The sequence below is a fragment of the Anabrus simplex genome, chromosome 1, assembly GCF_040414725.1.
Source record: "Anabrus simplex isolate iqAnaSimp1 chromosome 1, ASM4041472v1, whole genome shotgun sequence".
NCBI classification, from domain to species: domain Eukaryota; kingdom Metazoa; phylum Arthropoda; class Insecta; order Orthoptera; family Tettigoniidae; genus Anabrus; species Anabrus simplex.
In genome coordinates this window covers 1183520253-1183534978 of record NC_090265.1, presented here as the reverse complement: position 1 = coordinate 1183534978, position 14726 = coordinate 1183520253, and the positions used below count along the sequence as shown (strand labels likewise).

The 14726-nt window shown below is 42.3% G+C and overlaps 1 protein-coding gene across 1 annotated transcript in view; it reads right to left on the bottom strand.

Moving 5' to 3' along the window:
- Positions 1-14726, bottom strand: part of Coprox (oxygen-dependent coproporphyrinogen-III oxidase) — a 75463-nt gene that overhangs the window by 33869 nt on the left and 26868 nt on the right. The window contains exon 3 of the mRNA XM_067137529.2: positions 7860-8056. Within this exon, the coding sequence (XP_066993630.2) occupies positions 7860-8056 (197 nt within the window). The remainder of the gene's footprint in view (positions 1-7859; positions 8057-14726) is intronic.

Below are 14726 nucleotides of genomic sequence, written 5' to 3'. Positions count from 1 at the left end.
ACCCCATTAATATTGATAGCTCCCCATCGAATTCTATTTCGTCCGTCAAGCTGTTTCCAAGGAGTCATTCGCCTGTCAAATGGGAGTGGGTCTCCATTACTCCCATAGGTCCGAGGCTTGCTTAAAATGTTCTGAGCTCGGTAAATTCATGAAGCAGGATGCTACCCTACTTACACATAGTCCAAGTGAGGATCTCTCCTCTATCAGGTTATGGACCACTGGTGAATTGTACAGTCCTAGCCGCCTGAGCACAAGGAGGGCCACGACTCAGAATATGTCCGAGATGCCCACTCCCATTCCATAGCAACTGGTATCCTGACTCTCAGGACCACTTACTAGGCCACTCAGCCGTTGGCCATGGTTCACGATCTAGGACGTGACTACAGTAACCCACACCATGAACCATAATTAATTTATTATTATTATTATTATTATTATTATTATTATTATTTACGTCATATGTACAGACGATACGATTGAATTATTTGTGAGGTTATGTCATGAAACATGTGCTGTACATATATGTAAGTTTGGTTGATGTAAGAACCTGTACATAATAGTATATAATTTATTATTACCTGTATATATGATGTGTAATCCACTACAGTATTGTGAAACACACTGTAACATCCAGAATGGCACTAGGTAAGACGAGAACTATGGAGAATATTCTTTACATTAATCTGGGCTTTAAGTACTCTAGAATTCACGAGAAGGTCTGTTGCGGCATATCCTTCTATAAGCCTGGCCAGGCACATATATAAGGAGGTGGTCTTGATTGTGGAGACGAGTTATTGCTTAGTTGGAGTTATGGTTTAACAGGAATTGTACTTGTGACCTCATGTTGTGGATGACATGCTTGTAAGCAGGCATCTGTTTCAAGGTTGTAATCTCCATGTGCTCCGTGATAGGCAGTTTTTTAAATGGTGGTTTTTTGATATGGTGTTTTGTTGTGACAGCAGTTAATTAGGTTATATGCATGTTTAATATGTAATGTGTAGATAAATAGTTCTAAATAAGTGTACCAACTGACAGCATTTTGTGTGCGTCTTTGTGGCTACATTAACTGGTGACTATGACGAGGACGTAAGAATTTACGAGTGAATACGAGTGTAGTGCGAAATAGATCAAAATGCAAGTGATACTAGAAAATTTGTCGGTGAAACAACTCAAAGACAAACTCACCAAGAGAAATCTAACGAACAGGGAGAAGAAATCGCTGTAGACGCGGTTACGGGAAGATTTCATCGAAAAAGGAGAAGATCCTGAAACATTTTTATCAAAGTCGACGAAGTTTCAGAGACAGAAGAAGAGGTTAATATAACGAAAAATGTGTTCAAAGTTAACGAGCATGATACAGGCTGTCAATGACAAAATTTCAGGTGTAAATTATGGCCTAACAAAACATTGCAAACCAAATTTTGAAAGTAAATGACAAAATTTCAGATGAGATTCCCCAAGCTAATACAGTCTTATCCGGACGAATATCACAAGTGTACATGCAGGTTTACAAAGTTGAACATGGCCCAGAATCAAAAATTTCAACCATAGATGACAAGATTTCATTGCAAATTAGCGACGTCATCAATCGATTAACGCAGTAGATATTGCATTGGGACAGGTTGAACAGATCGATAGCAGGGTAAGCCAGCTGGAAGGGGATATCTCGAACCGCAAGGAGGAGGTGGAAATCCAGGTTTCTGGCATAAAGCAACAGGTTGAGGGGAGAATTTCTACCATCGAGGGAAATTTTGAAAGCCATATCTCTGCCATCAAGGGATATTTTGGGAGCCATATTTCTGCTGTGGAAAGAAGGTTAGATAACCGGTTTTCGACCATGAAGGGATATGTGCAGAATATGAGGGAAAGCATCCTTCAAGCAGTAAAAGATAGATTAACTGAAACAGGATGTATGGCCACACCTCTAAATCCCTCAAACCTAACAGGCAATACAGTACACCTAGACCCGAAGGCGATTATAGAAAGCCTTCCGGAATACCACGGGCGACTGGAAGAGAACCCGACTAGCTTCGTCTAGGGATCGGTCAGTCTGTTAGGAAGGACTAATCTACCAGAGGACATCTTCATGCAACTCATCACACCGCGATTAAAGGGGCAAGCCGCTACTTGGTGGAATAACTTGAAGGATTTAAATTTAAACTGGACGGACTTCAAGAGGGAATTCCTCGCTAGGTTTAATTCCAAAGGGGTGAAGAGCTCTGTGAAAAGGAAGCCACTGACTGAGACACAACCCACTGGTATGAGCTAGTGCCTCCGTCCTACAGAAGTACCAACTCTTCATGCGTCTGCACCTGGAAGAAAGCGAAAACAAGATCTTACCAGACATCACAGAGTTACTCTACGATAAAATTCGACCCCTAGTGAAAGTACCACAACCGAGATACTTGGATGATCTACACAGAATCATTGCCCAGTTGGAGGAGGAACACAAGAGCAAAACTATGGAAGAGACCAGCACAGTTAGGAAGTGCTACCAGTGTGGAAGAACGGGACACATGAAGAACAAGTGCCCAGCCTTGATGTCTGAAAACTAGGTCCGGACCATTCTGGATTGAGGGGGGTCAAGTAGGAGAGTGATTGGTCAGATTGTGAGTAGAACAGGCTAAACCCGCCTACCTATCACCTTAAGGATAGGCAACGAGAATTTTTCAGCCATACTCGACAGCCAAGCAAGCCATTCATCTGTCAACGGGACTGTTGCCAGATTACTACCGCCATCTTGGAAGTCTCACCATCTTGGAAGGGTAGTGGGAGCAGCGGACGGGGAAACCTATTCCATTCAAGGACAGACTAACCTAACCGCTAAATGCATGAACATGCCTATTGTAATTGATGTTGTGATTCAGAACCTGATATCTGACATCATATTAGGTCCTGACTTTCTGGTGGAATACAAGGAGATCCTAGACTATGCAGCTCTTGAAGTCTTTTTGGGAAAAGTGCCACGTCTGAGGGTCGCCTGGCACGACTGAAATTTCCCGCCTTGCACGGATACGGAAGTCGAAGTAAACCCGAGAGATATCCAGTTAATGCATCTTCAACCAAGTGAAGAAGAGGAGCTGAGACACACCTTAAAGGACTTTCCGGAAGTGATCACCAATTTGGACTACCACGGTAACGCACACCATTGAATGCAGCACTTCCTTACCCATAAAGCAACCTCCATATCCAATCAACCCAGTTAAACGTAACTTCGTCATTCAGAAGATTCAAGAGATGGAAGGGCAAGATCTCATCGAACCTCCTACATCCTGTTTGCTTCACCTTATCGTCCTACCAAAGAAGAAAAAGAAGAAGAAGAATGGGTAGTATCGATTGTGTGTGGACTTCTGCAGGTTGAACGGGAAGACCGCTAGTGACGTCTACCCCATGCCTGACCTGAAAGACTAGCTGAAACAGCACGCTTCTTCCTATGATTGCGTCAACTGTTCTCCAGAGCACCACTGCCGAACTCTACTATTTTAATTTTACGCAATGGTCCTGACTTCTTATTCTATATGTTCACCCATCACTATTGTACAACTGTTTCTCTTACTTAATTTTTGTAATGTGTATTAATAATATGTATTAATTTGTGCATGTCAACTACTAACCAGGTACCTGATTTTTGCCTTGAGGAGATAATTTGACTGATGATGCCCTCAATGAAGGGCGAAACATGTCTCAAGTGGAATCAATAATAAATTCCTAAATTGTAAAATTTATATGTATTGAATAGGCGACAAAACAAACCTTTTAGCATCCTACAACCGGAGAAGAATCGAGCTATCGAAGAAGCTAAACGCCCGCGGACCAAACGACAAGTACGTCAGTTCCTTGGCTAGTGTGGATGGTATAGCAGCTTCGTGCCACACTTTAAAGAGCAGGCAATACCACTCACCGATCTACTCCATAACAACCGTCCATTCCGATGGACAGCAAGGCATTAAGGCTGCGATATGCAACGCTCCCGGTCTAGCCCATCTCGACCCTCAACGGAAGATGTGCCTGTAGACGGACGCCAGGGACTCCGGCTTAGGAGCAGTGTTATTCCAGGAGAGGAGTGACGGCGGAAGGGACATCATTGAGTATGCCAGCAGAACGCTATCTCCCTCCAAACAACGCTACTGCACTGCCAAGAAGGAAGCCCTAGCCATGGTGAGGACCATGGGCAAATTCAGAGGCTACTTGGAGGGAAGAAAGTTCCAGCTCTACACTGATATCGCCACTCTGAAATGGTTGAACTCGGTCTCTGGCTCAAAACCTAAATTGATGTGGTGGGCTCTGTTAATCACAGAATTAGATTTCGATGTGTATCACATCCCAGGACCGATGAATTTAGGAGCAGACAGCTTATCTAGGCACCCGGTGATGGAACCTGAAGCTAGGAGCACTATTGTCCAGAGGGAGTTCCTACGAAAACACCGGAGTGAGCCTAAGGCACCTTCCTTATGACCATCAAGAAGGAACTTTATCTGGTAGTAATCAAACAGTGGCAAGAACAAGATAAGCCCTGTAGGACCATGACGCAGTAGATTAGGAGACAGAACACCAATAGTTGACTCGTCCCGAGGGAATTCAAAATGTGTTACAAGAAATTCCGGGTTGACGGAGGACTCTTAATGTATAGGTTACAGCTCTCTGACATGCCTGCAGTAGTGGTGATCCCCAGACAGCACACTCGATAAATTCCACGACAGCACTGAAGCCGGACATCGAGGAGGCGAAGAGACATATCAGTCTATCCGACGAAGATTCTTCTGGGTCAACATGCGGAAAGACATCTTGGACTAAGTGAAGGGGTACTACATCTGTGCCTGCACCAAAGCGAGCAACAGGTCAGGGAAGAAGACGGCCGCAATGCCCTTAGGAGGTCATAGCCCTGGACTTGATGGGTCCTTACCTTAGAACACCACAGGGTAAAACAGGACTCCTAGTAATCAATGACCTCTTCACAAGATGGATTGAGGCCTTTTCGATACCAGAATCCATGACGGGATATATCGCCAGCCTTCTACAAGATGAGGTATTCAGCCGCTACAGTTACCCATGGTGTATTCTGTCGGACAATGGGAGTCAGTTCACGTCAAGGAAGTGGCAACAAATGATGACTAAATGGGGTGTGGAGCACTGGACCACCCCTATCTACAACCCAAGGGCCAATCCAAAGGAACGATGGAACCAGGAGCAAAAAGGATGCTACGGGTTCACCTAATAGACAAAGAACATCGACTGTGGGACTATCAGATACCACAGTCACTCTTTGCCCTGTGACGACGCATCAACTGTGTCACCGGCTATTCCCCAGCAGAGCTGTTCCTCGGTCGACAGCTATACGGGACCGGGGATTGGGAGATTCATCCACCACCCACTTTTGGTCAAGATGATGCAGCCGTTTCTCTGGCAGAGTGGCACCAGCAGCAGCAGCACATCAAGGAGAAGCAAGCTTTGACTGAGAAGAGATCCTTTACCCAATTCAAGGCTCAAGATGTAGAAGAGACCCAGATTTTCCTACCAGGCCAACAAATACTGTAGGAAGGGTCCACCTATTCAATACTATTAGTTTGTATATTGTCTTATAACACAGGGACTAGTTTCGACCCCATATATATATACTGGGTCATCTTCAGCCATGCTCCAATTGGAAGACATAAGCACACATATAACCAATAATGATATAAACAGTGATATGACTGATATGACACACTGAAGATGACCCAATATATATGGGGTCGAAACTAGTCCCAGTGTTATAAGACAATATACAAACTAATAGTACTGAATAGGTGGACCCTTCCTACCCTTTGATAGTGATCAATTGTCAATACGGGCCATAATGAAATTCATAACTTATGACAACAAGTACTGTAACGTGACCATCCAGTCAGTAATAAGATTGAAGGGTTTCACGCAGGTCTCGCACCTAAGTGGGTTGGTCCCGTCGAGGTGGATAAGCAGCTGGGCCATGGGGTCTAATTACTAAAGACCAACTCTCCTGTCAAGGTCCATGCATCGGAGTTGCGGCGAGTCACCCAACCGCTGCGCATACAGAGTAAGCCTGGTACTAGCACGGGTCCACCTGTAGGAGAGGCTACTGATGACACAGCTCAGTCTGGTCATGAGAGAATGCATCGACAATCATCAAGGAAGAGGCTGGCGGTGAGGCAAACCCAACCCCTAACACGGCACGATCCACTCAAGAGGAGGAGAGCACATCCAGCAACGTCGAGAAAGAGAGAAGATACAATCTACGACCAAGGCAAAGTCGACGAGTGTGACAGACTGTGGAAATTGTTTCAAGTTATAAGGGGGATATTGACGCAAGTGTGACAAACTGATATAACTTGAAAACAATATTCTCTCACCCATGAGTAAATAATGCATGTATCGAGCTCAAATTATTATTATTATTATTATTATTATTATTATTATTATTATTATTATTATTATTATTATTATTATTATTATTATTATTTACATCATCTGTACAGACAACATGATCAGATTATTTGTGAGGTTATGTCATGAAACATGTGCTGTATGTATATGTTAATTAATGTAAGAACCTGTAATTAATAATATATAATTTATATATTTTTTTATAATAGTATATATGATGTGTAATCCACTACAGTATTGTGAAACACGCTGTAAAATCCGGAATGGCACTAGGTAAGATGAGAACTATGGAGAATATTCTTTACATTATATCTGGGCTTTAAGCACTCTAGAATTTATGAGAAGGTCTGTTGTGGCATATCTTTCTAGAAGCTTGGCCAGGCACATATATAAGGAGGTGGTCTTGATGGTGGAGACTAGTTATTGCTTAGTTGGAGTTATGGTTTAACAGGAATTGTACTTGTGACCTCGTGTTGTAGACGGCATGCTTGTAAGCAGTCATCTGTTTCAAGGTTGTAATCTCCATGTGCTCCGTGACAGGCAGTTGTTAAAATGGTGGATATGGTGTTTTGTTGTTACGGCAGTTAATTAGGTTATATGAGTGTTTAATATGTAATCTGTCGATAAATAGTCCTAAATAAGTAAGTGTGCCAACTGACAGCATTTTGTGTGCGTCTTTGTGGCTATATCAAACTAACAACGGCCTTCGACTGGGGGCAGTTTATCAAATGGTACATGTGGATAAGTTCTGTTTAGCAGTTCTCAGAAGTACATTTCTTGCCTTTGTTTTATATCTTCATTAGATGTTAGATTTCCTTGTTTTTCCAGAATATATTTCGTTACCTTTGTGTTTTGGGATTCACAATGTCTCCGTTTTGCAATTTTTGAATAGTTGCTTGTCATTGAAAACTGTAGGCAATGTATCACAAAAGTTGTCCCTACTAGCAGCCTTTGCTTTTGCCTCTTTCTTTGTGTGTTGGTAAGCAGTATGACCATCTTCACTACTAGTTTATTGCCAGGCCTAAAATAGAGTCTAGATACTTTTATTTGGATTTTTTTTAACTCCTGGTAACCACCATTTCGGATCTTTGTTTTCTCTGTCAAAATCCTTCGATACAATTATTACTAATAAGCGTATGGTAACAGCTGCCATGTGAAAATTTTTTAATTCGATGCAATCGTCAATTTCATGTAACTTAAAAGCTTTTCAGTCTGCCGAACACACAATTTCAATATAGATATTACATTATAAGAAACCTGTTTTAAAAAAAAAAATAACATTATTAAACAAGGAATAAAATACAGTGTATAAGTTCCTTGCAAGGTTTGTATCTTCTTTTTCTACATGAAAGGTGGATTATATATTGATAATAATTAAAATTAAGTCGATTAAAATACTAAATGCAAGGAACACACAATACCATGCACTCATTCTTCTGTTTTGAGCAACTATACCTTACCTAGCTCTCATTTGTGCCACTGCCGCTGCAGGCAGGTTCCCGGACACAACAGAAATATTGACACCAGCCTTCTCAAATACGACTCCATCTTGCAGAACACAAGTTACTCCACCCCCTCCTTCAGTTCGTTTCCAACGGTCAACTTTGAACTTAATCCCATCATCCTCTTCACTCTCCAAAGCACGACAGAAATCGGACTGTGAACAATACAATATACCAATTAACAACATAAAAAAAGGATGAAAAATAAGGTTATAAATTTTAGCAATAAGGAAAAGTCTTTTCGGTTTTAATTACTGTGTTGATGAGATAAATGTATCTCATTGGGATCACTGTAAGTACTTAGGGTTTAATATAAGGCAAGATCTTCATTGGAGAAATCACATAAACGAGTTTGTAAATAAAGGATACAGATCTCTTCATACCGTTACGAGAATATTCAGGGGTTGTAAAAGAGAGGGTGTATAAGTCTCTGGTAAGATCCCAATCAGAACATGGTTCTAGTGTTGGGGACCCACATCATGATTACTCGATACGAGAACGGGAAAAGATCCAAAGGAAAGCAGCATGATTTGTTGTGGGGGCTTTCCAACAAAAGAATAGTGTTACAAAAATGCTGCAAAATTTGGACTCAAAAGACCTGGGAATACGGAGATGAACTGCTCGACTAAGTGGGATGTTCTGAGCTGTCAGTGGAGAGATAGCGTGGAGTAACATTAGTACATGAATAAGCCTGAGTGGAGCTTTTAAAAGGTAGGAAAGATCATAATATGTGATGCTCTCCAGGAAACCATATCTTAAATTGATGACAAAATTTTAATTACTGCATTGATGAGGTGAAGGTTCCGGTTTTTTTTCTTTTATTTTGCTAGTGGCTTTACGTCGCACCGACACAGATAGGTCTTATGGTGACGATGGGATAGGAAAGGCCTCGGAGTTGGAAGGAAGCGGCCGTGGTTTCCTAACAGAAGCTGCAGTATAGTCCAAGCAGTAAACAAGATGAAACTCCCGCAACTGAAGCAATGTTAATCACAGTCTACATGATCCTCATGATTAATAATACAGTAATAATAATAATAATAATAATTGTACCGGGCGGTACACCTCCACACCGCTAATTTAAAATGTGCGCCTGTTGAAACTCCTCTGCTGGAGGAAGTCTGAACTTTATATACGCTATTAATTCGCTACCTTCTCAGAAGATGTCACCACGTGGAAAATTTTGAGTTTTTGAACTGTGTCATTTTTGATGTGTTTTGTTTCGCCTGAAGTAAGAAGTGTGAACTTTCTCTCCTAGAGGACACTACGGAAGATCAACAATAGTGCACCCTAGTGCGGAGTCAAAGAACTATTTTGTTGGAGAAATTTTTATTTCAAATGTTTGTCTTTGCTAAAAAATTTTCAGTTATTGTTTAAGTTGGCTGTATACCCCTCTTTTTCCCCTTGTTTTAGATTTATCCAATCCCGAATTTCTTTTAGTAATTTCCGACCAATCCGATGTATTTCCCCCCAACTTGGATATGTTTCTGTAACCTAGCCAATAAAAAGTTTGTGGGAGGGTGTTTTCTTTCCCCTAACGCCTAGAACCTTCCGCGAGAGGATATAAACTGCTGATTTTAGGGTCTCCGGGCCACTTCTGTTCCATCTTTCAGTGTGTTAAGTACATAGCAGGGGGCGGGAAGCGCCTCTTTCTTCGGCAGCGGTCAACAACAAGGTAATGGCCGATTAATAACTTCTTTCTTTGCTAGCTCAGCAGTTTAACTTTCGGGGCGGGTTCTAAGCGTTCAACCATGTAACCTTTTCCTAAAATGTAACTACTCTTTTCATATATTCTCTTTTAAAGCTTCATACTGGGATAGAGAGTGCTAACCCTCTCGAGCTCCCACTCATATTGTTGTGAGGTGAACTTAGTTTTCTCAACCTATTCTCCGTTAACGTAAAACAAATTGTTCTCTTCTTAAGTCACCTCTTTAGTATGGGATTAGCCCTTGTATTAACGGCCTAGGGCCAAGTAGGTCTTAATCAAAGTGTATTAGGAGTGCAAGTTCGCCTCCTCTCAAATTGTTTTAGAGGTCATTTAATTAACCTGCTTTTCATTTAATAGACCTCAGTAGATTGGGTATGTCACCCCTGTGTTTATGTCCGTTGAGGACAGCTTGAAGGTGGAGTTTGGTGTGGCCTGGGAGAGGCTTAAATTAAAGAGCGAGTGGCTCTTTTGGAAACGGAGTGTTGTATGCCTCGAGGAGGCTTTACTGTGTAATTTGGAGCAAGTGCTCCAGGGTTTGATTGGGGTCTTCTGCCCCTTTGTTAAAATTTGTATATCGGAAAGTTGGGCTAGTTGCTCAAGAATTGTGAACTCAGGGCTCGAAGCCCAAATTCTGTAATCCCTGTAATTGTACATTTCAAATTGTGTTTCGGCTACTAAGTACCTGTTCTTTGTTATTACTTAATATTGAAAAGAAAATATAACCTTGTTAAATTTTACATTAACTTTGATTCCGTAGTTTGAGACCCATTCACGCCCGCACCTTCTTACACCTCTACCTACCACCAAAATACGGTAACAAGTGGTAGCAGGGCGTGGTTGAATGGGTCTCAATTTAGCCCCTTTTGACGGCTAAAAATTGTTTGTCCCGAACTCTAACTATTTTCCCAGTTGCTGGAATTTTTTGAGTTTTTCAAAATTGTTCTGTCACCATGCCCGGCCCTCGCGATGTTCTCCATCTTAACTATTTGCGCAAGGAGGAGTTGATCTATGAATTGACTATTAGAAATGTACAATCTGGAGGCACGGTTGCAGTAGACACAAACAAGCTTAGAGAGTCCCTAGATTTGCCTATTTCCATCCCCAATTTGGGAGAGAAAGAAATTGACGACTCTCTTTCCACGATCACGGAGAATATTACTGGGCTAGCTTCTGTAGTTAGTTTTTTTGATGAAAATGATCCTTCTCCTAATCAAATTAAGCGTGTGCAAGCTAGGCTATATCACTTTTCGAATAGGGTTAACGATCTGTTGTCTCTAAAGTTGAATGACGTTCAGAAGAAGGAAGCTAGTACGCTGCTTGAAAATATGTCTGAATTATCTAGCAAGGTCACTCAGTTGTTAACAGGGGAGGTTCCTCCCAAAAGCGATCTACCCACCACAGTGAATGTAGGTAGCGAGGAAGAGCCTCATAAGGGAGAAGTTAATAGGAAAACCATCGCCGCTCAAACTACCTCTGCCCCATTGGATAACGAATCTGAACGCCGTGCATCGTTGAGTAACATCCGTTCTGAATTAACTTCCTTGCCATTGAAACCTTTACCTACTATGTCACCCGGGTTTAGCAGCTTGCCTCATCCATTGGCAATGTTGCTCAGAGGTATCTCTAAGTTTTCGGTTAATACCACCAGTGAAGTAATTTCATTTTTAAGATTTCTGGTTGAATTTCGGGATCATGCCCTTGTGTTTTCTCTTTCTCCATGTCAAATTTTGCAAATCATCTATCCTTATGCTATTGGTATTCTCTCTGACAAAATAGTAAGAGCCATAGCCGAACAGTCATCTATTGAAGATTTTCATGCACACTTGCTTGCAAATTTTATTCCCGCCCGCGCGAGGTCATCTCTGATTCAGAAGTACTATTATCGTGTACAGCGATTGGATGAGAACTTGGCTGATTTCATACAAGACATTAAGTTTTATACTAGGGTGTTTGCCCTTCATTTTCCTGAAGATCAGATTGTACAGGCTATTGTAGAGGGAATTTCACCTCCCTATAGGTCATATTTGTGTTTCGCGGCGTGCCCGCAAAGTTTCTCTGAACTTGAAGCATTGGCCGTCTCAGCGGAAGGAGTTAGATACGCCGATTCCTTGCGTGTCGCGAAAGAACCCCCGCCTTCTTTTAGTAACACTCGGCCTCCACCTCGCCGACCAGTCAATCCCCGTAAATGTTACGCTTGCGGGTCGCCTGACCATCTGCGCAACAAGTGTCCACTGATCAAGTCAAGTGGGACAAGGAATGGAGCCGGGTCATCACAAGGCTGTTTTAAGTGTGGAGCCTTCTCACATATCGCCAAGAATTGCCCAAACTCAAATAGCACCCCCTCCTGCTCAACTTCCGGTGCAAATTCCAACTATGCCAATAATAAAAAGTGACTAGTGGCTTCGGCTGAGTCGACTAATCCATCTTCCCGAGACTCAGCCCCTAGTAAACAGGTTGTAACTTCAGGGAACGAGCAATTTTCAAATTCATCTTTTGAAGGTCCCAAAGAGTGTCTTAGGATTGCGGCGGATACCCCCGCACCTGTTCCTTTTCTTAAGATTGAGTTAAATAACGAGCCTATAACAGCTCTCTTAGATTCAGGAAGTGTTTGTTCGATTATTTCGGCTGAATGGTATTCTAAATTGAAAACGGTTTGTAAACTTCCTGACTATGTCTCTTCTCCTGTTCAATACGTATCGGCTAATTCATCTCCATTAGAAATTCTAGGTTCCTTACTGGTCAAAATTCGTATTTTTAAGTTTTCATGGAAAGTTAAATTGTTTGTGGCCAAGCATTTGTCTTGCCCCATTATATTGGGAGCGGACTTTATTTCCCACACTGGTCTTGTGCTTGATCTTCAGAGTAGGTCTTGCACTTTCAAATTTGCCTCTAATTGTAATATCCCTCTATTAAAGTGTAATTCTGTGTCATGTTCGTCTATTTCGCCTACCCAGGATGAGATGTTGTTAGACCTTAGACATCTACCTGAGGAGCAGGCTGATAGTATTCGCAAACTGTGTCAGTCGTTTCCCGAGGTGTTCTCTGATACTCTTGGTGTTACTGACCTTATTGAATACAAAATTGAGGTCACGGATTCGATTCCTGTCCGTTTTCCACCTTATAGGCTATCTCCACCTAAAATGAAGGCTCTAAAAGAAATCATCGATCAGATGTTGAAGGACGGTATTATTAGGCCCTCTAAGTCAGCGTATTCTTCGCCTATTTTTTTGGTCCCGAAACCCCAAGGAGGCTTCAGGCCTGTCATTGATTACAGGGCTCTCAATCGGAAGGTGGTGTTACAATCTGTGCCCCTTCCCGACCTTCATTCTTGTTTTTCATGGTTTCGTAAGGCCAAGTTCTTTACTATCTTGGACTTGAATCAGGCCTATAATCAAATTCCCCTTGCCGAAGAGTCTAAACATCTTACAGCGTTTGCCACGGACTGGAATTTATACGAATACAACCGCGTGCCTTTCGGGCTCCCCACCGGAGCAGCTGTACTCACTAGGCTACTAGATAGGGTCTTCTCCGACATCAAATTTGAGTACTTATATCACTACTTGGATGATGTCGTCGTATTTTCAGAGACTTTTGAAGAACATCTAGATCATCTGCGAGAGGTTCTCGATCGCCTTCGTAAGGCTGGGTTAACTGTTAAGTTGTCCAAGGTTGCCTTTGCTAAGCCCTCTATGTCTTTCCTAGGGCATATTGTGTCACCTGATGGTGTAGCAGTCGATCATTCTAGAACACAGGCCATCCGTGATTTCAAACCTCCCAAGGACACTAAAGGTATCGCCAGGTTCATTGGTATGGTGAATTTCTTCAGGAAGTTTATTCCTAACTTCGCTAATAGAGCGGCGCCCTTAAACCTTCTTCGTAGGAAAGGCATCAAATTCGAGTGGGGCATTCTCAACAAGCCGCTTTTGAAGACCTTAAATTAGCACTTTGTAATGCCCCTGTACTTGCTATGCCTGATTTCTCGAAGAAATTCATCGTCCAAACCGACGCGTCGTCGTCAGCAGTAGCGGCAGTCCTTCTTCAAGAGACTGAACTAGGGAGGCGACCCATCGCCTATGCATCTAGGACTTTGTCGGCTCAAGAAGCCAAGTATTCCATCTATGAGCTCGAAGGTTTGGCAGTCTTATTCGCCTTAGAGAAGTTCCGTCTCTATCTGGAACATGTTAAATTCGACCTGGAGACAGATAATCAAGCCTTAAGCTGGGTCTTAGGTAGGCCGCGTCGTACTGGTCGGATAGCCCGCTGGGCCATCCGTATTTCTGCCTTCCAATTCGATGTCAGGCATATCAGAGGTACTGAAAATGTTGTTGCTGATGGACTCAGCCGTATGTTTTCAAACGACGTTGAGAACCATGAACCGGGCGACCGTTCATCACCTCCCGAGTCCACACTATTTGATGTTAATGCCATCTTAACTGATGCTCCCATGCTTTTTAGGGATATTGAGAAATACCAACGCGAAGATCCGACGCTGGCTCCGATAATGGAAACTCTTTCTTCTGGGGAACATGTTATCCCTTATGTTCTGAGGAATGGGGTTCTATGTTGCCCTTCGAGGCATGATAAGATGATGAAAGTTGTTGTTCCAGCGGTTCTTGTACCTATGATCTTCAAGTATTATCATGAGACCCCATTAGGAGGGCATCTTGGTATCTTTAAAACTCGTGAAAAGATTCGTGATATGTTCATCTGGAAAGGTATGGACGGTGAAATCCGTGAACTAGTAAAGGCTTGTAAATCCTGTTTGCTTAGTAAACCGACCATGTCCACCAAGGTAGGCCTCTTGTCTTCTCAGCAAGCGTCGCGCCCCATGGAACGCCTGTATATTGATTATGTAGGACCATTCCCCCAGTCAAAGGGTAATGCCAACAAGTTCATCCTTGTATGTGTAGATGGTTTTACCAGATTTTCCTGGTTATTTCCGACTAAGCTGGCTACCGCTCAGTCTACCATTACTTGCTTAAATTCTATTTTTGCTTCTTTTGGTCCGTGCCAATATATTGTATCTGATAATGCTAAGGCTTTTACATCTAATTTATTTCGTAAATTCTGTTTTGACTTGTCCATCTCTCATGTAACTACTTCGGCTTATTACCCTCAAC